The 22,331-nt window shown below is 36.9% G+C and overlaps 3 protein-coding genes across 6 annotated transcripts; 1 reads left to right on the top strand and 2 right to left on the bottom strand.

Moving 5' to 3' along the window:
* Window positions 1-1,154: 1,154 nt before the first annotated feature.
* Window positions 1,155-11,228, top strand: LOC121783120 (protein ALWAYS EARLY 3-like). 3 transcript variants are annotated; one of them, XM_042181151.1, is made up of 21 exons: window positions 1,155-1,332; window positions 2,294-2,417; window positions 2,782-2,880; window positions 3,128-3,190; window positions 3,904-3,981; window positions 4,373-4,556; window positions 5,125-5,390; window positions 5,462-5,819; window positions 6,076-6,150; window positions 6,514-6,785; window positions 6,875-6,931; window positions 7,077-7,382; window positions 7,462-7,637; window positions 7,741-8,023; window positions 8,320-8,541; window positions 8,912-9,064; window positions 9,692-9,835; window positions 9,923-10,141; window positions 10,371-10,472; window positions 10,555-10,650; window positions 10,737-11,228. In XM_042181151.1, exons 2-21 carry the CDS (start codon window positions 2,313-2,315, stop codon window positions 10,899-10,901), a joined length of 3,423 nt encoding a protein of 1,140 aa, XP_042037085.1. In that variant the 5' UTR covers window positions 1,155-1,332; window positions 2,294-2,312; the 3' UTR covers window positions 10,902-11,228. The 3 variants fall into 3 exon arrangements, with proteins under 3 accessions (XP_042037085.1, XP_042037083.1, XP_042037084.1); XM_042181149.1 differs by having other exon boundaries at window positions 10,371-10,475; XM_042181150.1 differs by having other exon boundaries at window positions 2,289-2,417; window positions 10,371-10,475.
* Window positions 11,229-11,790: 562 nt separating this feature from the next.
* LOC121759334 lies at window positions 11,791-13,915 on the bottom strand. Its single transcript, XM_042154885.1, has 5 exons — window positions 13,759-13,915; window positions 13,085-13,239; window positions 12,428-12,486; window positions 12,228-12,326; window positions 11,791-12,136 (listed from the first exon to the last, which is right to left on the bottom strand). Exons 1-5 carry the CDS (start codon window positions 13,851-13,853, stop codon window positions 12,068-12,070), a joined length of 477 nt encoding a protein of 158 aa, XP_042010819.1. The 5' UTR covers window positions 13,854-13,915; the 3' UTR covers window positions 11,791-12,067.
* Window positions 13,916-16,119: 2,204 nt separating this feature from the next.
* Window positions 16,120-21,946, bottom strand: LOC121783094 (sucrose nonfermenting 4-like protein). Of its 2 annotated transcripts, XM_042181148.1 has the most exons (14): window positions 21,806-21,946; window positions 21,397-21,715; window positions 21,179-21,263; window positions 20,238-20,417; window positions 19,620-19,754; window positions 19,468-19,527; window positions 19,118-19,207; window positions 18,321-18,455; window positions 17,701-17,845; window positions 17,417-17,590; window positions 17,043-17,106; window positions 16,876-16,945; window positions 16,649-16,763; window positions 16,120-16,560 (listed from the first exon to the last, which is right to left on the bottom strand). In XM_042181148.1, the coding sequence occupies exons 2-14, from the start codon at window positions 21,507-21,509 to the stop codon at window positions 16,466-16,468; spliced, it is 1,461 nt and encodes a 486-aa protein (XP_042037082.1). In that variant the 5' UTR covers window positions 21,510-21,715; window positions 21,806-21,946; the 3' UTR covers window positions 16,120-16,465. The 2 variants fall into 2 exon arrangements, with proteins under 2 accessions (XP_042037082.1, XP_042037081.1); XM_042181147.1 differs by having other exon boundaries at window positions 21,397-21,916.
* Between the last annotated feature and the right edge of the window lie 385 nt (window positions 21,947-22,331).

Raw genomic sequence — 22,331 nt, 5'->3', positions numbered from 1 at the left:
CTGTTTGTAGTTAGTGGCATCACGTTTCTAAATTTAATGTTTCAGGCTGCATTTTAAGTTGATATCATATGGTATTTCACTCTTTTATAATCAGGAAATTCACAAGCATGCATGTGCTAACTAGTCTATTAACCTTTGTAAGCAATGAAATCCTTATCGGAGTAGTTCTTTTTTTACGGTTCCGTGAAAAAACTAACGCTCATGACACTGTGCAGTTAGCGTTGATCGTTAATCTTTTGATGTAACCGTCAACAAAAGGACTACATCGGCAACATTTTCACATGAATGGACCCGTTTTTTAAAAAAGTGAATATTTTTGGCCAAATTAGTCATGTGTTTAAAACCAAAATTGGCATTTACTCTATTTAAAATTGACCCAAATATATACTCATATGTACATGTATTTTAATAAGTAACGATATTGATAAATATTGAAATACATTAAATAGTGTTAATCCCATGACGTGAATCTCGCCATTAGCGTTAGACGAGCGGATGCACAATACATAAATCATAAATGCTACAGAAACAAACAGAAATACACTAATACGATGATTGTCCACCCAACTTGAATGAGTTTAGAAATGTGGACTAATAGATTGACGACTCAATTGGATATAAATCTAGTTTTCATAATGTTATTCTTTGAATCGAGTGACGTCGTATAATAATATTATAGCCTAAAGATATGTGAATTAGCGCGTATACGAGATGAATAACATAGAGTTCTTCTTGTGTCTTAACGTCTCACACTCTTCGCATTTGTTTACATAAACGACAAGCGTTCATATTCGGATCATCAACACCTATTATTATTCATGCGAGTACCTATGTGTATATATACATGCAAGAAGTGTCGAATTCTTCATGTCTGATAACAACTATATGCAGATTTTCATATTCATATGAAATTTCCATGTGCAGTTATTATTCAAATAAAATTGTTGAAATAATTATTATACTTGTAAAAAAGATGGAAAATATAATAGGAGTACAGAGTACTCCGTAGGAGGTCATTGAATTTCAAATGTAAAAAAGTTGTGGTCAAAATAAGAAAATAAACTTGTAGAGGGGCTCAAGTGAAATTAAGCCATCCTCGCAGAAATACAAATACAAGGATGTAGATTTCGCGGTTATTATTTTGACATAAAAAAATTAAATACGCACATAAAATTCGATCTTCTTCCAACTCTCTCTCGCAAAAACTCTGCTTTCTCTCTCTAAAGTCTCACTCCATCGCAGAAAAATCGTAATCCCTCGCGCCACCAATTCTCAATTGATCTCAAATCTGGAGCTTTTCCTCAACTTCTATGAATTGAATTATTCGGAAAGGTAAGGAGGGATGAGCGGGGAGTTCTTTTTATTTTCTCTCTGTTGCTGATCTTTTTTTGTGTTTCAATTATTTTAAAAATTCGTTTCGTCTGATTTGAGCGTTTTTGTGTGTGTTTCAATTTGTTTTCATGAATTTCTTTTTGTCTAATTTGAGCGCCGCATGGACGGGTTTAAGTGAATGGTTTGGATTTGTTTTCTGGCGGGTCTAGCTGATTATCAGTGATAAATGCATTTTTTTGGCATATATGCAACTTGTTTACTTCGTCTGATTGAATTTTGTGAGCCACTCGGAGATTTTTCCTATTTCCCCGTTTTTTTACAGGATAGTTTGAAGATCGTTAATTTGAGTCTTTCTAGTGCGATTAATTTTGAATTTTTAAGGAGTCTTTCTGCTTGATTTTGAATGAAGTGTGTGCGCGTCTGCCGCACGTTACACATATGAGTTGGTGTTGTAATTATTTGTGGTAACTTTAAGATAATCCACGTTAATCACGTTTGAGTTAAACTAAATATAAGTGTATGTTGAACTAATTAGTAATTCTTCTCTGTGTATTTGTTCAAATAGTTAAAAAAGTTTTATTCTTCTATTGCCTTTTTTTGTGTTCGATATGAATCTAGACATATAGTGGTTTGTGTCTGCTCATCTGACTATGCTGCAGTTACAACTCGTAGTATGATTTTAATTGTTGAAATGTGTATTTTAACTGTACTTTATATTCGTTGAGTTGTTCGCATTCTGTACTTCTGTGGCTATGATAAATATTTACCTCCAATTGTGAGTTTATTTCGGCCTCTTGAGTATTTACTTAATGGGCATGGGCTCCGAATATATCCTGGGGAGAAGTTAGAAGATTCTTCTCCAGATTTGAAGTACTTGTGGTTCAATAAATAGCTTTTAAAGAGCTTCTGTAATCTTATGGTGGTTAACATTTTGACTTCATGATATTTTTTTCTAGTTTAGATTCCTAGATTAGCACATAATGGGACCCACAAGAAAGTCGAGAAGTGTGAATAACCGCTATTCTTATATCGACGATGTATCTCCCAGCAAAGATGGATATAATGCTAAAAAAAGTAACAGTCGGGTGAGTTTCTGGTGAACTAGTTTATTTTCTTTTACTACCACTTTTCTGATAACTTACTTCTTGCTTCTGACCTGTGTCTTATCTCGACCTCATAATATGATTCTATTTCATCTTGATTTATAAAGCGTGAGACGGAACCTTTTATTTCATAGTCTCTTGTCATGCATGATTTAATGCCAAGGGAACACGCTGTTCAATTTCATAGTAAAACTTTTCTACGAACAATATAGCTTGAATTGTTATAATAAGCTGCAGGATTCTAGCACATATCTCTCTGATGATCCTTCAATTTGTTTGTAAATTGGGGTCATGCATTTTGCACATAAACACAATGACCACACTATTTTCTTTTCTTCAATTGCAGAAAAGAAAGTTGTCTGACATGCTTGGGCCTCGGTGGACCATGGAAGAGCTGACTCGTTTTTATGACTCTTACCGCAAGTACAGTAAAGAGTGGAAGAAGGTCAGATCAAATTCATATTAGACTCATTGACTAAGATTTGCACAAATGAATGTTGAATTTATTACCTTATTTAACAATAATATATCTGCTACATGCCAATAAATATGGTCACCGTGATCTAGATAACGGTTGCATCATAAGCGAAGACCAGTTTTAGCTTGATCCGTCATGAACTAGCCAGTTGATGCCAACTGTTACTATTACATGCTAAAACCGTGCCTCCTTTTCTTCTTGTGCATGTGTACAGGTAGCTGGTGCTGTCAGAAATCGTTCAGCAGAAATGGTGGAGGCCCTTTACACTATGAATCGGGTAATTATGATTTTTGACTAGATGGATTCCATGTTCTGCTACTATGTATCTTACTCCACTAGTCCACTTATTTCCTGCTACTTTTCATCCTTCTGGGGTTCATTGCTGGCTTTACTAATCGTAGAGAATAGCTTTACTGGGCTCTAGAATGAAGTTTATTTGCTTTTAGAGATCCTTCGTCCCTAAAATCTACAGTGGCCTATGAGTGTTGCAATATCATAATCAGATTAACTTATTTGCCTTTTCTTCTTAAACAATTGCAATAATTGAAAAAAAGATCCGCCTTAGTGTCACAGAGGAATGAATAAGATTTCAGGTTGCTGGTATCATTACGTATTGCATCTGTGGATCATAACAGTTAGAGGATAGAAAGTGAGACAATTGTATATATAAGTCATTTTGGTCCTCTGGCCATATGGAACACTGACTACCATATATATGCTGGAACCTTTACTGCTGTGATGAATCGAAGGAAAAATTGTTGTCCCAAATCCTTAAAGAAAATTCTTTCAATTTTTGGTAACTATCTATATGAACCCATTACCCATGGTGCCATTCAGTATTCCTAAAGTATCACCAAGGGCTCTCTAGACACATTCATAATCACATGCCTTCTAAAATTTGGACGCTGTTATTTTGACAACTCATCTTGTGATATGCATCCTTCAACCAAAACTCTTATGGTTTCACTTATCTTTAATTGTTAATTTCAGGCATACTTATCTCTTCCACATGGAACTGCTTCTGCAGCTGGGTTAATCGCCATGATGACTGATCACTACAGCAATCTGGTTAGACTACAATCTAACTCAACAGTGCAATGCCATCTATTCTTATAAGTCCTGTAGTCATTTTCATGTTATGAAATGCTCACATTATTTTGATATTCTTGAGAATGCAAACCACAATAAGTCAGGTAATATCCAGTTCTTCTGGTGTCCCCCACTCTCATGCATGTTGGTAGTTTTTGGCTCTCAGACCTCAGTATATGTTTTTATTATCCATCTCTAACTTCCAATACATACAAATTACTTGCTGATAATTTTCAAGACTTGTGGTGATGAAAAACTCAGTTTCTCAGGAATGTTCTAATATATGTTGATAATATAAATGATTAAATGTAGTAATTTACCCAATACTGTTACTGCCTTCTTTGTAAGACAATTTTTCTTGGATTTACAGGCAGGCAGTGATAGTGACCAAGAGAAGAATGGTGGAGCAGGATCATCCCGGAAGACACAGAAGCGTGCTCGTGGGAAAGTGGAGCCCCCCACCCCTAAAGCATTAGATGACATTGCTTCACAATCTCTAATCACTGCATCAAATTATGGCTGCCTTTCATTATTGAAAAAGAATCGCTCTAGTGGTATGTTAGAATCTACTCATCTAAATAAGTCAATTTTTTTTTATGTGCAACTATGATGAAATTCGTTCTCTATAGTCGTTGTTTGGAACTATGGATCTATGTTTATCTGCTGCTTTGTTTAAGTTCATTATATGTAGGATCCCTAGGTGTAATGAGTGGCAGAAAATATTTTGGCTTTCAAACGTTAAGGATATAAATCTCTGTAGCACAACTCGTGTTTATTTTGGAGTGCTTTTTCCTAATTTTCCTATACATGAGAACCTCATTTGCTTACTTTGCTGCCATCCTTTTTTTGCCTGAATTAGCCTGTATCCCTCAAAAAAGTATTTGCAAAATTCTCTGTCCGCTGTCTACTGTCCCCTGCATCTTTGATTTGTCATATAATATTTGTGTAGTGCATATCTTCAGCCTTAATGGCAAATTTATTTCTTTATTCTACTGTTATTTTCTTTTCTAACTGGCTGGAGTTTAGAAGGACACCCCTTATTTTTTCTCTGCCTGCTATTTTCTGGTCTACGACAAGACACCCATCTCGAAATAATTTACTGTATATGGTATTTTTTTTCAGTTAGCAGAGCTCGTCCTGTCGGAAAAAGAACTCCAAGGTTCCCGGTTTCATTTTCACGTGAAAATATCAACGGGGAGAAATTTTTTTCTCCAACAAGGCAGGGCCTGAAATTAAAGGCCAATGCTGATGACAATGAAGTAGCTCATGAGATAGCTATAGCTTTGGCAGAGGCCTCCCAGAGAGGTGGTTCCCCCAAGGTTTCTGGTACACTGAATAAAAGAGCTGAAAGTGTAATGTCCTCACCTTTTAGGCATGCTCAAAGAAAGGTAATGGTTTAACCTGGTCTAGTGGAACAATATATCTTACTCCTCCCTTACAGAACTGCGGTTGGTTACAGCATAATATAGCAGAGATATCAAATGGCAAGCTCTTGGCAACAGACACAGATGAAGAAGATTTAGAAGGAAGCACAGAAGCCGACACTGGTGAATTATCAAGGTGTAAACCCCATTTGATTGAATCTGTAAGTATTGGTACAACGAGACAGAAGGGAAACAAATTTGAAGGGAGAAAGCATGAAGTTGATAACAATATTGAGAATCATTTGGATGACATCAAGGAAGAATGCAGTGGAACAGAGGAAGGTCAGCAACTGCTGAGTGCAATGAGAAAAAAGTTTGATGTGGAGGTCAATGACACCAAGGTGTCCAGATCTCCGATGCTGAAGAAGAGCAAACAGGTTCTCTTTGGCAGAGGTGTGGTATTTGCATATCTACCATTTTAATTCATGTCTCTTGAATCATAGTGTAATTGTAACATGGATTGCGGACTTCACCCCTTTTGGACTGTTGGTCAATAATAAGTATATAAAAAATCCATATTTCTCCTTCCTCCGTTAACAAAACATTTGCTGTATTATGGTTAATAGTCTGTGAGTGGAATCTCACTTTAAATGTGTGGTAAGTCCTATTCTCTTTTCAATTGTTTTTGACATTGGACGGGTCTTTGCAGATGAAGAACCTGCTTTTGATGCCCTGCAAACACTGGCGGATTTGTCACTGATGATGCCAACAGATCATGAATATGGTACGTGTTATAGGTCTACTATTTCTTGTTTACTATATTCAGACGATTAAGATTGACTGTTGAATAAATTTGCAATTCAGTTAACCTGGCAACTACATTCTCCTGCAAATTAAAAACAGCTGTCATGCATGCAAATTCTTAAGATTTTGTTGATTAGTCATCAAGCAGTTAATGTCTTTTTAGGGGATAGTAAAATTTAAGTAACTGGTAGTATATGTTTGTCCTGCCGACCAGCAACTAGTTTTGGAGTATTCAATTTCTTTATTTGATAAAGATACTATTGAATATTCCATTTGATGAAAATATGTAACTGTCTAGAAGATTCAGATGAGGGTTGACAAAGTGTTGATTTTCTTACATCAGATTCCAGGATGCTGTTCAAAGATGATCATGATTATGTTGACGAGACTGTGCCATTAGAATCTCCACCGGCAAACCAGCCAAGAGAAAAACGTAGATCCTCAGGGGTAAGAATGAAAGGACACCTAGCATCAAGTGTTGAAGTTGCTTGTAGCAAAACATCAAAACCTGGAAATAGTTCAGTTTTTCATGGTAGTTCTGTTCCTGAAGAAAACCAGGATTCCCATCAGTCTACCACCAAATCAAGAAAAAAACAAAAGATGCCAGTGCATAAGGTGAGAAAGGGATATTGTTTGTTTATTATTATTGATTATTCTCACATATTTTATTTTTGGCACGATTTTTACTCAATATATACTTGCAGAATAAAAAAACTGAAGTTCATGCTGAAATTCATCTTAGTGGATCTCCAGGGGTTGAGGTACTCTGATTTTAGCTCTATAATTTCCTTTTTTTGACATTTCTTACACAGTATGACTATGTGAAGTATAATAGAAGTATGAAACCTTAAATTATTCGTCTTCTCTAGTTGAGCCTCATCAAATAGTAATGATGTTTTTTTTAAGGCTGGAGATGCAAGCAAGAAATCAATACGGAGTAAAAAGTATTCTCAAAGTAGTTCTCCGAAAGTGATGAAAGTTTCAGAAAACTCTTCTGGTGCTGATTTACAGAAAGAAGGGTCTGACTCAGCCCACTCAGCTACACAGGTTCTGGTCAATCAGGTTAATTTACCTACTAAAATGAGGAGCCGGCGTAAGCTGAGTCTTAAAAAACCATTGGTCAAGAAGGACCTGAAATTTTCTGAAAAGATCTCAAACAATGAGAGTAATCTTTCTCTTGGTTCACTCCATGATACAGTACCTAGATTTAAGGTTTGGTTTGTTTTAATTCTTTGAATCATATTCGGATAAGTTAAATACTCATTATCTTTGTCTATTTTATGCCAAACAGAACCTGTCTAATTGTTTAGCGAACCAGCGCCTGAGGAGATGGTGTACTTATGAATGGTTCTACAGTGGCATTGATTATCCATGGTTTGCAAAGAGGGAGTTTGTTGAATATCTGTATCATGTTGGATTGGGTCATGTACCGAGATTAACTCGTGTAGAGTGGGGTGTCATAAGAAGGTTTGTAGTCTTCATTTTATAATTGCTCAAAACTTTGTGCTTTGGTCACCCAAGTTGTGCACCAGAACTGGGCTGATAACTAGTTTCTCTGTTGCTCAAGCAGTTCACTTGGTAAACCACGGCGATTTTCAGAGCAGTTCCTGAAGGAAGAAAAAGAGAAGCTTAATCAGTATCGAGATACTGTTAGAAAACATTACTCTGAGCTGCGCGAAGGTCTCAGGGATGGACTACCGAATGATCTTGCAAGGCCTTTATCAGTTGGTCAGCGTGTCGTTGCTATTCATCCAAAAATGAGGGAGATTCATGATGGAAGTGTGCTAACTGTTGATCACTCGAAGTGTCGGGTTCAATTTGACCGTCAAGAGCTAGGGGTTGAATTTGCCATGGTGGGAATCATGCTATTGAATTCTTTCATATATGAGTTTTGATATCATTTATTCAGATGTCATAGCATCAACATGTCTACTTTGGGTGGTAAAATTGCATATATTCCTAGTATGTCAGTTTCCTGCTTAGTAGTAGTTTAGTTTATGTTCCTAGTTTGTCAGTTTCCTTATTTGGATTTTACCAATATATGCACTTAAGGAGAACATGGAAGTCCTTGTGCCTTCCTAATGCTGTTTATTTTATTTTCTTAATACTTTCTTTCTTATACTATTGTGTGATTTTTTTCTCTTGGTAGGATATTGACTGCATGCCTGTAAATCCATTTGAGAACATGCCTGCAATGCTTGGCAGACACACAATCACTGCTGAAATGTTTGAGAGCTTCAATCAACTGAAAGAGAATGGACGAGCAAAGGAGTACATTAAGCTTTCTCCTAGTGACAACCTGGATAATATGGATGATATTTCTGCTCTATCTTTATTAGCTAATCCTGGCAGTTTGCTGAAGCAATCAAAGGTTATCTTCCTTCCTGTTCACTCTTATTATTTTGTGTTGTACTGTATGTTATTTCTACTTGATCTTTATTATAGAATTTAGACTTGATGCATGCGCTTGAGAATTTTTCGGACTATAAAACTTATAGTCACTGTTGGCTGAATTACATTTTTCTTTTGTGCTGATGCATCCAAAGCTTGATATCTTGTCTCTATTATCCACCTCTAATAATGGTATTGCATATATTTGGGTAACATTAATTTATTTCATATGGCGTACTGAAATATCTCGTTATACTATTTGTTCTATGCAATCCAATATGCTACCTTGCACTTGCAGAATGACAAGTTACTGTAAAGCATTAGTATCTCAAGTATATTTTGTTCTCCAGGTTGCTTCAGATGTTCCAACAAGGCCGGGAACTGGTGATAACGCAAGGTACCAGCAGACATATTCTCAGTCCAGTACACCACTTGCTCAAATCCAGGCAAAGGAAGCTGACATTCAAGCTCTTGCACAACTAACTCGTGCCCTCGATAAAAAGGTATTTGTGTCTTGGATTATATAACGATTAGTTTCTGGATGTATAAGTAGCTGTTATATTTTAGCAAGGGTTAATAATGTTTTATGTCCCCAACTTTCCGCATTTTCCATGAAATGTGCCGCTTTACAAAATCTGGCTGCGGAAAGCTGGTTCATCTTGCTGTAGTCTGAAACGTCATTTCGCAAAAAAAAATAATAATAAGAAGGGTTCACACTGTCAACTGTCTCCAACTTTTAACGTATTCCAAAAAATGTCCTCAACTTTTGTTTTTTCTTCAAAGTCGGGGACATTTTATGGAATACACCGACATATTTGAAATACGTGAAAATCGGGTACACAAACACTATTGATCATTCTTATTTTTTGCTAAAATGACCTCGTTTCATGTGTTTAAGTGGAAAAAAAATCCACCGCAGACTCTGGCAAGATGAATCAACTTTCCGTGACTGAATTTTGTATGGCTGGACATTTTATGAAAATGCTGAAAGTTGGAGACAGTTGATGAAAATACAAAAGTTGGGGATATTTTGTGGAATATGCTAAAAGTTGGGGACATGAAACACTATTAAGCCTATTAGTAACTTAACATTAGGGGATAAGTGCGCTTATTGCTTACACTATGTGCAGGAAGCTATTGTTTGTGAATTAAGGCTTATGAATGATGATGTGTTGGAAAGTCAGAAGGATGGTGATAGCCCTTTAAAAGAATCGGAACCCTTTAAAAAGCAATATGCTGCGGTGCTTATACAATTGAATGAAGCCAATGAACAGGTATGAGTCCCTTACAAGATCCTGATAATTATGCACCAAGTTATGCTGCATTTAGCTATTAGGTTGAAGCACAATTTTCTTTGGCAGGTCTCTTCAGCTTTACACTGCTTGAGAGAACGAAACACGTATCAAGGAAAATTTCCACCTGCATGGCCGAGGCCACTGCTTGGTCTTGCTGATCCTGGTAACACATTCAATTCTTTTGACCGTTCTGCATGTCAAACTCAAGAAGTGGGATCACATGTGAATGAAATCATGGATAGCTCCAAAACAAAAGCTCGGACTATGGTCGATGCTGCATTGCAGGTAAACACGTCAACTCCAAGATTCAAGTGATCCTTTAATGTGTTCTCCTTAAAAGTGAAAATGGTATAATGTCAAAAAAATTATGTCATTGTGGCTTTCTAGAGTAGTAATTATAGAAAATTCCTAGACTCTCATATTGTATTACGAAGTACTACTATTATTTTTAGTATTACATCCGCTCTCCTTGGAGCACTTTCAAGAAATCTCATCAATTATCATACTTCTACAGGCGATATCATCACTGACGAATAGGGATGGTACCATGGAGAAGATTGAGGAAGCCATAGACTACGTAAATGACCAGCTTTCCTCGGATGATTCCTGCATGCCAGTGGTGAATCCTCCCTCTCCCTCCCTCCCTCCATATACAGCCTTAATGTTTGATTTTTTTTTAAAACTGTAAACTGTTGCAGAGAACTGATCCTAAATCCTCAAATGCATCTGACATTGAGGCCCAAATTCCCTCCGAGCTGATCACAAAATGTGTAGCAACTTTGCTAATGATTCAGGTGAAGTATAAACACCCTGACAAGAGTTGGAGTTGCATATTTTCCCTTCATTTGGTTACTCAGAAAATCTTTTTTTCTCACTGCAGAAGTGTACCGAACGACAGTTTCCTCCATCCGATGTGGCAAAAATACTAGATTCTGCTGTGACAAGCCTACAGCCACGAAGTTCGCAAAACCTTCCTGTTTATACCGAGATACAGAAGTGTGTGGGCATCATCAAGAACCAGATATTGGCGCTAATACCTACTTAGTTAACCAGAAACGGTATCATGTCCCCTCCAATTGTCTTGTGATATTTTTTGTCTCAGCTCTACCCTTTCTGTTACATTCACAGGTTAGATTTTACTCCTACCAGTTCTTCATATTTTCATCCACCAGGATCAGCTAGTTTTATAGTTGTGGGAAATGAGTGAAGAACACGTTGATATAAATATTTGTACATGATTTGCCATCAACTCTATATGGCAGACTGCATAGCCTGCAGTTTACGTTTAGTAGGGGATGCCATTAGCAGATTGTAAATAAGTTAGAGAGGCGATGAAAGTGCAATAAGTTAAATAAAATTCAATGGTTTTCTAGCTCGAAGCTCTTCTTTGGTCTAACTTCGAACTCGATTTATGAGGAAGTTTTACCTGTCGTTCCTGTTCAACCAGCTGAGATAGCTTGCTCTGTTTACCTTAAAATCATTATGGGAATATGAAGAGCTTGTTTAACTTTGTTTTTGGGGTTTGAAATAATTTTCGGCTTCGATACAAATAGGACACCTTCAAGGTAGAGAGCAATATTCTCTCTGTGGTCTGTCAATAGAAGTGGGAATATGTAGAAAAAGAAAGGGAAAAAAGAGAAGAAAAGAACATATCATCGTTTTCTACTTGAATTTTCAAAAGGTGTAACGAATTGTTAATTAATATTTATACCTAAAATTTTTCATTCATTCGCAAAATATTTTTGGCTGCTAACATCTGATCCATACTCAAAAGCATACAACAGAAATTACATTTCTTGAGTGGGATGCAAGGAGTAGGCCATATAAAAGCTGTAGACTGATAAAAGCAATTACCACTGTTTATAATGCTGTGTTATGTCATGCTGTAGTGGTTTACAGGAAATACAAATTTCGCAAAACAATAAGATAGCAACTGCAATTAATGAACTGTGTATTTATAGAGAAAGGAAACACAAAAATACAGTTCAACGAACTTATCTTTCAGCGAGTCCCTAAACAAATCTAGTTCTAGGTGTATACTTTAAATGATATTCAATAAGTCTCCAAAAAATGTGCCTCAGACAGTGATATGAAAAGAAAATATCAGCATCCATTTTGTAGCTGATTGACATCAGAATCCGATATCATAAGCTCCATGCTGGCCGGTTGTCCAGTTTCAGCCTCGCTGGCATTCGTAACAAATAGGGATATTCAAGTAGGTCGCAGTTTAAACTTCTTTTTCGGTCTCTTTGAAACATCAGCAGTCAAATCATCCAATTTCTGCAGAAGTGAGGAGGATCTGTGCCTTAGTGAAAGTTAACACGTCTGATACAGACCAATCAAATAAACATCTACGGAAACAAAATCGTACTTTTTGTTTTTTCTTTTGGGTTTTGTCTTTCTTCTTTTTCTTCTTCTGCTTAAGTTTTTTGGGCAAGGATGTTCCATTTATATCCTCTTTTTCCAAGTCCTGCGAAATCCATAACAAGGGAAACAGCAGTAGAAAAATACATATCATTATGAAGGCAATGTAACTATGCACATTTACAATGTGTCACCAAGCAAATGCACCTCAGCATCATCAAACTTGTTCACATGATGAACGATTCTTCCTGATGTTGAAGCCCCACCTGAACAAAAACAAAAAATATCAATTATGTGCCTTTCAAGATGTTTATGTGGATTAGCATATCACGACAATTCAACTTCTATATGGGTTGTAATATGGCGACAAGAGTGCATCGGTGCAGCAGAAAGAAGTTTAACACTTGTGATTCGATTGTTTTTCGTGCACACTGTCAAACAATCACATAAATAGTGTACTCCATCTGGCTTTCAGTTCCTATATTTCCTCACCATTCTTTTAATCCTTTCAACACTCCAAGACTTACTTTTTTTATCAGGTGCAACTTCTCTTATGGCATAATGAACATAGTTTCTGAAGTCATGCGCACAGCACAAAAGACATCATCTGAGGCATTACAAATTAAACATAATCTTAAGCATGACTATCAAATGTAATCCCCAGCTTGTAAGCCATAAATAGAAGAGAATAACCGAATCACAAAGAGAAAGAAGCACCCGAAATACTCTATCTAGGATCCAATTTGCTTGCAAATTTTAAAATATCTATCAGAGCATAAAAAGGGACAGAAATACGATATGAAGACAACCAACATCCTATATTTCATGAAATGAGCTTTGAGGCCAGAAAGATGAGAAATTTACTGCATTGAACCGTTTTTTTGGCGTTTCTGACAGCTAACTCAACAAGCTTTGGATCAACAGAAGCAAGCCCATTTGGCTCCTGAAGCTTTCTTTCAAGGAACTTTGCCAAGGCGGCTGCCTTGTTCGTCTTCATTGGCCCCCCAGGGTGTGCCAGCCTGCACATACCAAGACCCTGAGCATGAATAGCCATAGTTGCAGCATGCACAGAAAATGAAAGCATCCAATCACCAATTCCACAAACAGAAAATCTCAATTTACAAGTATCGAAACTAGTTCATCTACTACAATTCATCCCTTGATATAAATCTGCACGCACATATAACAAAATACACCCTAATTAGTAACTACCGATTGAATGGGAATGACTTGATCCTAATTCGCCAAAAACTTATCATTTATCAATACCAGCTAACAATCCAACTCATCTAGGCCGACATAGGCAATTTAATTTATTTCTGCACATACATTTGAAGTGTGTATTATTACCAAAACCCTAACCGTATATGCAAATTAACCCCACCAAAATTGAGTGTTCCCACATTTCTAGCTTCCGCAACCATAAGGGGTATTTCAAATTATGAATACGCTTAAGCTGAAAGCACACCGCATACACCGATATTAGACATACATATTGTAGTGTGTGTGTGTGTGTGTGTGTGTGAGAATTTAAGGACCTGGATTGTGGTCGAGCTTGATTGGTTCCAGGTGGAAGAGGAGCAAATTTGCTTCCTCTCAGTGCCTTTTTCTCGTCTTCCGTCAGTCCTTCCATCTCTTCCTCTCTCTCCCCCTCTCCCTCTCCCTCTCCCTCTCTCTGTGTCTTTCTGTGCGTGTATCTATATTGTATATATATGTGTCGCCTATATATTTACAAAAAGACTAAAGGTCAAAACTAGATAACATACGACCCTTATATTTCCAGAATATTATCTTTTGAATTATTTCGTCCCTCATATTTGAAAATTGACCGAATTTAGTCCTTTTAGGACGGCACCGTTTAAAAATAACGGTCAACTGCACTTTAAATTATTTTGACGGGATTATGTTATTAATTATATTTTAGTAAAAACTAAATTATAAGTTAATTTATTAGGATACTAATTACGTTTCTTCTCTTCTTCTCCCATGGATTCCCTTATCGCTAAAAACAAAAACATAAAGCAATAACTCTGGTGATTCCGACGCGATTCATCATCGTCGCCGCATTCCTAAATCGCTCATTCCCCGGCCGCTCCGGCAAGTGCCGCCTCCGCTGGTGCAACCAGCTCTCCCCTCAGGTCAAGCACCGCGCCTTCATCCCGACGAGGACGACACCATCATTCGCGCCCACGCCCGCTTCGCCAACAAATGGGCCACCATCGCCCGCCTCCTCTCCGGCCGCACCGACAAGGCCATAAAAAACCACTAGAATTTCACCCTCAAGAGCAAGTGCTCCTCTTTCACCGAAGACGACGTCTCATCCCTTGAAGAGATCCATCAGTGCCGGCTCCACCTCTGCAACCTATCGCCCTGCCCAGTCCCTCCGCCTTTGATTCTACCCACATTAGCTCTCCACGACTCCGCCCACCAGCCTTAGCCTTTCGGTCCTCGGATTCGATTCCGTTAATCACAACACTAACTCACCAACTCATTCCCCCAAATTCAACCTAATTCTGTACAATTTCCGCTGCCGCCTATTAAACTGATGCAACGGCAAGCAAGCAGGGGTCAATTCTATGCCCTTCAACGGGGAATCGATGGGAATGATGCAGGAGATGATTCGGGCGGAGGTGAGCAATTACATGGTTGGATTGGAGGAGCGGCGGCGGCTAATTGAATACCATGAGAAGAAACAACATAAATTGATACGAACTTGTGAGCGGAGCGACGGCGGAGGAGGGTGGTGGAGTAGAAGGGGAAGAAGACGATGTTGAGAGTATGAGAGGAGAGAATAGACTATTTTGAGAGAGTGTGTGTGAGAATTTGTCTTTAAGAAAAATACTTCATTCGTCTCATAAAAATATGTGCATTGGATATGACACGGGAATTAAGACAAAATTGGTAAAGTAAGAGATATGAGGATAATAGTAGTTAAAGTAGTGTTAGTAGATAGTAGGACCTACATTATTAAATTGATACGTATAACTTTTCAAAAATGGAGTGCACATATTTTTGTTGGACGGACGAAAATGGAAAGTGCACATATTTTTGTGGAACAGACAAAAATGTAAAGTGCACATATTTTTATAGGACGGAGGGAGTATTAAATATTTTAACTAAACCTCTAATTTAGACAAAATAGTTTAAAAAGTAGTTGACCGTTAATTTTAAATGGTGCCGTCAAAAAATGACTAAATCCGGCCAATTTTCAAATGTGAGGGACGAAATAATTCAGAAGATAATATTATGGACCAAATTAGTAAAATCGTCATATATTTAGGACCACTTTTGGCCTTTAGTCTTACAAAAATTATTTTTGTGAACTTCTGCTTTGACCTCTTCAGTTTTTGTGATTTCCAAAACGGTCCCCATCCATATAAATTCAAGTACTTTATGAATAATTGTAGTATTTAAATATTATGAGTACTATAAAAGGTAAATGGAATTAGATCATCGTAATCACTTTTATTTTCTAAAAATAATTACTTATCTTGCTAAAAATATGTCCATTTAGTTACACGTGAAATTATCTAGTAACAAAAAATGCGAGACAAATTAGACCTGATTTAATAAAATTCAATTGCCAGTGAAAAGTATACTCACAAATCACAATACTCCCTTCGTTCCTCTCTGGTAAAAGTCTCCAGACACTTATTTTTAGCACAAAGTTTAAGAGAAAATTAAGTAAAGTAAAGTAAAAATTGGTAAAATAAGTCTAATGCAAGTGGCTAATAACCCTACTGATGAACAATACATAAGTTTAATGCAAAATTAGTAAAACAAAAAATAAATAAATCATGCAGAAAAACTTAAAAATAGAAATTAATTAATTTTTTTTAAACGATCATTAAAAAAACAAAAAACAGGACTATAAAAAGGAGAAAAAATGAGAATACTTGTTTCCGTCGATTCACTGCAAGAAATGCAGCATCTTTTGAAAAATCAACACTAATGAGTTCAAACTGTAATATCGTTTCGGCAGATTATCCAAAGCAACACCGTGAAAAATCAAACGTCAAAAATACATGAATCTTTATCCAATGACCTTTCCCTATTATTAGATCCCACCATAACTGCAGGAGGCGGGCGTCGCTTAGTCACCCTCGAGTCTCTTCTATCACCCAAGGGAGATCAGCAGACACGGTGAATCCCAAGACCAACTTATGAGCCTCGAGTATCTTCATTGCACAAGGGATGGGGGCGTACACGAAGAATAATGTTGCACGTATCTTTCATCGCCACCACTCATATACCCAAGAGAAATCGAAATACATCACTTAGTGAAACGATACCTTGCACACGCTTGCTCCCAGCTTCGACAATGATAAGCCGCCTAACTCCTGAATAAACATAGAGCACTCCAAATTCAATCAAATGAAGGCGTGTAAGGAAGGGGGAGATGTAAAATGGAACCAGAAAAAGGATAACCTGGCTGGGACAATCTTTCTAGGACCTTAAGAAGTGGATCGGTCCGTAAGCACATATGCCATCTCTGAGAGTTGGGTCCGGGTACTGAAAATGGGTCATCTCGGTACTGCAACGCCTGTATATAACAAAAATAGACGCAACAAATTTATATCATCTAACCGATGCAATGCCTCCAGAAAGACACTGCATAACTACCAACAATGGCCAAAACACAATGAGTGTGGCACCTGATGAATAGTTGTTTCTTCAAGATTAATGTGTGTATAAATTTTGTCCTTTGCCAAAGTAGTTATGTCACTGCAAAAAACTATATTGCATGAGCATTTCCAAATTCCAGACTCATAGAGGCATGCTCACGTGTTAGAAGCATTGGCCAGAGTGCAGAGGTACTAACCTTCGAGCATATACATCCAATAAAGAGTCGTTATCATCAACGATAGGGACAGAGCTAACTTGAGCTGCATAATATAATGTATATGATTAGGATGTAATAGTTTCAGATTTGTATTACAATTTTACTATGCAATGCCAAAAGAATATATGTACTGCATATTTTGCATGTCAAAATTAGATTGAGAATCTTAAATCTCAGCAATCACAAGTAAGAAAATCATATAATATAGTAGTTAAGAGGTTGAAATGAACTAATCAATTAGTTCCGAAATAAGATGATCGATTGAATCGATAGGCAGATAGGAACTTTGGATGTGCACAAACAAGAGAGGGCATTACTTTAACACATTTCAAACTTTACAAAACAGCAGATACCTTGAAGTAATAAATTCAGGGCTGCACTGAGTGAAGCACTGGGCCTCAACATTGCCAATGGCCGCCCATCTGGTTCTCCAATTTTAGGAACCCAAGTGCCGACAGGGATTGCACCAATTGGTAATTGAAGAATCGGTAATGAGGCTGGTGAGTGCTTAAAGAATCGGAAAATACCTAGAAAGCGACAGAACCAGTTCATAAATAAGAATGTGTGGCCTTTTTCATCCCCATGTGCAGTGCTTCAAACATACACATAATAGAAACATCAGATTCATTTTTCTCACACTTTAGGATCCCAGAAAGCGAAGCAAGATGCAACAGATGCGGGTTTGAGGCATCCACTGATAAAGAATGAAGAATGGGAATGGTAGCAACACCATTCTGCAAAATTTTCAGTGCAACATCTTTCAAACTATCATCTGGACCAGCCTGAAATCCTCACCAAGTAAACACGAAATAAGCGCCTAGATGCTGAGCTTTCGAACATAAGATAAAAAGATGCATCTTAGAGCTCGATTGAGTAATATATTGTCAAAGTTTAGTGTAGATTTGGAAGCAGATTCATGCATTTTTACAAATTCATTTAACACAATAGCACACCTCATGATAAACTTATAATTTTACAAAATGATACAAGCGCTCAAGAAATCATGGCAATCCAAAAGTAAACAAGCAGAAAGTAAAAATTCTTCTATGAATATAGATGCAAAGCATTTCAATAATCTCAAGATAGCAGAAGTTCAAGTATATTAGTATAATTTTCAATAGAGATGAAGTGGTGTAAAATTGACCAAGATCCCAAAATTCAGCTCTGACCATTAAATGTAGAGACTCTGTAGCCATATCCAGGTGCAGAATTTACATGCTTACGTCAAATCTCCACCAGATCTGTATGAATACTTACTTGCACAAGCTGCCTTGAAACACCACTCCCGCTGCCATTCACTTGACTATTCAGATATAATTTAGCTTCTTTCCATGCTGATATGGTATGCGTTTCAAGCTCTTCCTCAGTCAAATTGGAACCATGAGTTCCAAGCTGCCAGATGTAAAAAAATGTCAAGGACTCAAGGTGAAGAGAAGACATTAAGCTGCCAGATAGTACCACAGCTATTAATTCCATTAACATGTAAGCAGTCCTATATGACGCATCACACTTAGAAATATGGTTGCAGAAGAGATAACTATTAAATTACAAAGCAACAGTCAAGGCCCGAGGATAATATAGCCAGCAATTCAAAAGCATCAAGTTATATAATGGGTGGTAGAAGCAATCCCAGAATCTATTCTATTCAAAATCCTTACAAAAATTTATCACAATCTAAATACTAAGTTACTAACTGGTAGTGATTCTAAAAATTTATCAGCACCTCTTCTAATCAAAATCGTTACAAATTGTAAGTTGTAACAATCAGTTCAGCAGAACAATCTTGAACAGGATTAGGCATCTTACTCATCAATAATATATTGCGAATCGCTTGATTATTCAATTAAACTTCACACTTGTCAAATTTTCCTCCACCAGCAGAAACATTAGTCCAACTTCTAACACACACCAGTCTGAGGCCGAGAACTGCTCGACAGAATCTCAGATATCAAATAATGACCCCAAACATTTCTAACCATATTCTATAAGTCCATGAAAAGAGAATCTAAGTTAGATAAATTTCATGTATTCCATATCAACGGTAGAGCATATACCTCTCTCATAATTAAAATAAAATCCAGTGCACTGAGAACTCCGACAAACTGGCTCTTTGAGAAGTCCCACAATGGCGCCGTAGAGACACCCTGCAAAGATTTTGTTGGTTAAAAAGAACTGCACAGCAAAAATTCATAAGTAGAAGCATGTAAAAGAGTGTATAATTAACATGTGAGTCAAATTTCACGGGGTCAAAAGTCACCCAACATTTTGATACGCCCATGGAATTATAAGTTCTTAAATAAAAAAGTAATGCCAACTCAGATAAGTATTAAGATGGCATTATTTGGCTCACATGTACCCAAAGAAGACTAAAAAAATATCGACCAACGGTACCTAATTGTTTTACCTGCTCGTGCAGAATATGGAATGCTTGCTTTACAGGCAAGTCAACATCGAAGGCAACAACCTGCAAGTAATGTAATATACCAGCCAAATGAACCATAGAGTGAAAATCAATACAAGGGGGCTAACAGTAGAATAGGCAATAGTCATCCTAACCTTTCCAGACTCGGGAAGCAATTCGTAGGCCATGTGCGTCGACATAAATACAGCAATACGATGGCGAGAAATCTCTAAATCTGATTCCGATATCACTGGGAAGGACTCACGCGATGTGACATCTGGCACTGGAACCTATGATCAACACAACAAGCAGTGAATCAACTAGCTTTCATGTGACATCATGAAACCAACAAAAAGTAACCTGTGGAAGCGAAATCAATAAAAATTTTGAAATGACTGATTGAAAATTGTGTGATGTTAAAGCACAATATCCTCAAATTCAGTACATGAGCAGATCCTTGTTTGGAATCTTTAAAAAGCTTTTTACCAAATTTATGATTTGCTAAAGGCAATTAACAAACATCACTAAGTTTGGGAGGGGGGAAAGCAAACCACTTATCTAAGATTTTTGGAAGTAATTTGAATAGCTATATGAGAAAAGGTATAGGTTGTGAGACCTATATGATTTGGTTAGAGATGCATAAGGAAGGTAACAAAAGTTTCATATCTTTCTCAAGGCAGTTGAGATCTTTGGCTTCTAGAATACTCAATTGATAGAAATGATACTTTAAAAAGAAGAAAGTTGGATAACACAAGAGAAAAATGATTCCATACCACACGCTGATGAGGCCCATTATCAACATCCATGCTGAAACCAGGACCAGCTGGAGGCATCTGTGGGGTTAGCATTGCAGATTCCGTTGTCAAGAGAATAGTGTTCACAGTCCCAAGATTACTACTAATAGAAGGCTGACGATCGTCGTGTCTCCATTCACCATCAACAACAAATTTGTACTGCAAACCAAGGGTCACGTCAATAATATTTCCAGATATCCAAGAATACCTGACTAAGGGGTAGTTGAGTAACATATGTCAATTGATTTGGCTTTTACAAATAAAATGCTTCATAGATTCACAAAAATTATATGGTTAAATAATGGTGATTGGACTTATCATAAATCAAATTCTTCATAGATTCACATAAGTATATGGATGAACAATGCTGACCACTTTTATGCCTATTTGTACTCATCATCAAACATGTATCCTTTGACAAATGTCAAGAAACCTTTTTAATTCAATATCTACAATTGTTAGGCATTTATATCATGTTGAGAAGAGCCGTCTTCACAGTTCTAAATGAAAAAAACAAAGCACTACATGTCAATGTTATAATTTAGTGGCACCAAAAATCAAAACTTCTGGACCAGGAAACATGTTTTTGAATGTTACCAGAAAGCTAAACTGAGAAAGCATCAAAGATTCTAAATTCAATGACTTAGCACACCACTCATTCAAAATATTAAATGTTAAATTCAGTCTAGAAGTAATTAAAATTACAATGCAAGCCACAAGGTGTTGCTTTCTAACACATGGAAAAGACACACCTACACCTCTCCGTAACCACAAGTGTCTTATATCTTCAGTAAATCATCAATTACTTTCAAATAAGATGACGCTCAATTCTCTTTTGACTGATAAAACCAATCACAACCAATTCTGCAGCTAAACATGATAACACATTCAACCTGCAAATGCCAAAGTAAAACACCAACCTGGTGATAACCAGGAGGCAGGCTACAAATAGTTTGAAACACGGTTGGGCAACCTTCAACAGGTGTCATTGGCCATTGCGTCCACCTTTTCCAATTCACCATCAAATACACCAACCCACGAAATAAAGAAAAAAAGGAATCAGCATATGTATAAAGCTGTCTAAGACAATTATAGCAAAAAATATGCAAATAAACTCCACATACTAATCGACTCTCACCCTGTGAATGAGCCACTTATATACACAACCCTCCCGCCATAAGGCCACACGAAACGAGTAGGAATCAGCACTATTCCACTTTCGTGCGTATAATCCATGCCAAGTCGGTACATTCACTTCTTACAATTGCAAATTCTCCAAAGGAACGCTACCCCCAAAAATAAAGCCCTAGCATTTACGTATTGGGCCAACAAATTCAAGCAACAGCTGGAAAACCTCAGAAATCCACTGTGCCGTGCATTTCAATTTCTAATTGGAGCATCGAATTTCACTTCTCATACTACAATTTGATGCAAAAATATCATCGCCTTCCTTGAATCTGCAACACCACAATTCCACAGGTGGCGACAAACTCATCAATAACTCATGAGAAACACAATGGAGTATCACAACCCTGAAAATTTTGTACCGAATCAAAAGCGGGCAGCATCAAAACGGAAGCTTTACATAGTTTTATACTCCATAACTGGAGTGAATATATTTAGCCCTAGCCCTAATTATTCCCGATTCGGATATTCTTTATCGTTGAAAAATGAATTTTTGGTGTTCATATATTTCAGAAGTGGACAAATTATTTGAGGGTCCCATCTCACACTAAATTAAACTACAAATTATTCCCTCCATTGATGATATATTTGGAATGATATGAAATTTTAAGATATGTTATTTCTGTATTAGTGGAGATATAAAATTGCATATTTATATTAATGTGAGATAGAGCTTTTTAAAAAAATGAAATATTACATTTTTATGGGATAAATTATAAAAAAAGGAGTATGGCAAGTAATACTATTATAACAAAATTATTATTAACTATGCATAATGACTGTTAAAATTTCAAACCATCACATAACTATCCCAGAATTTAAGTAAAATTGATGTATCTTGCGATACTACATTTGCTCTTTTCTTTCATATTTCCACTGCTTTTCTAA

This window comes from Salvia splendens, chromosome 2 (genome assembly GCF_004379255.2).
Source record: "Salvia splendens isolate huo1 chromosome 2, SspV2, whole genome shotgun sequence".
NCBI lineage: Eukaryota > Viridiplantae > Streptophyta > Magnoliopsida > Lamiales > Lamiaceae > Salvia > Salvia splendens.
This window is presented reverse-complemented; position numbering and strand designations above follow the sequence as displayed.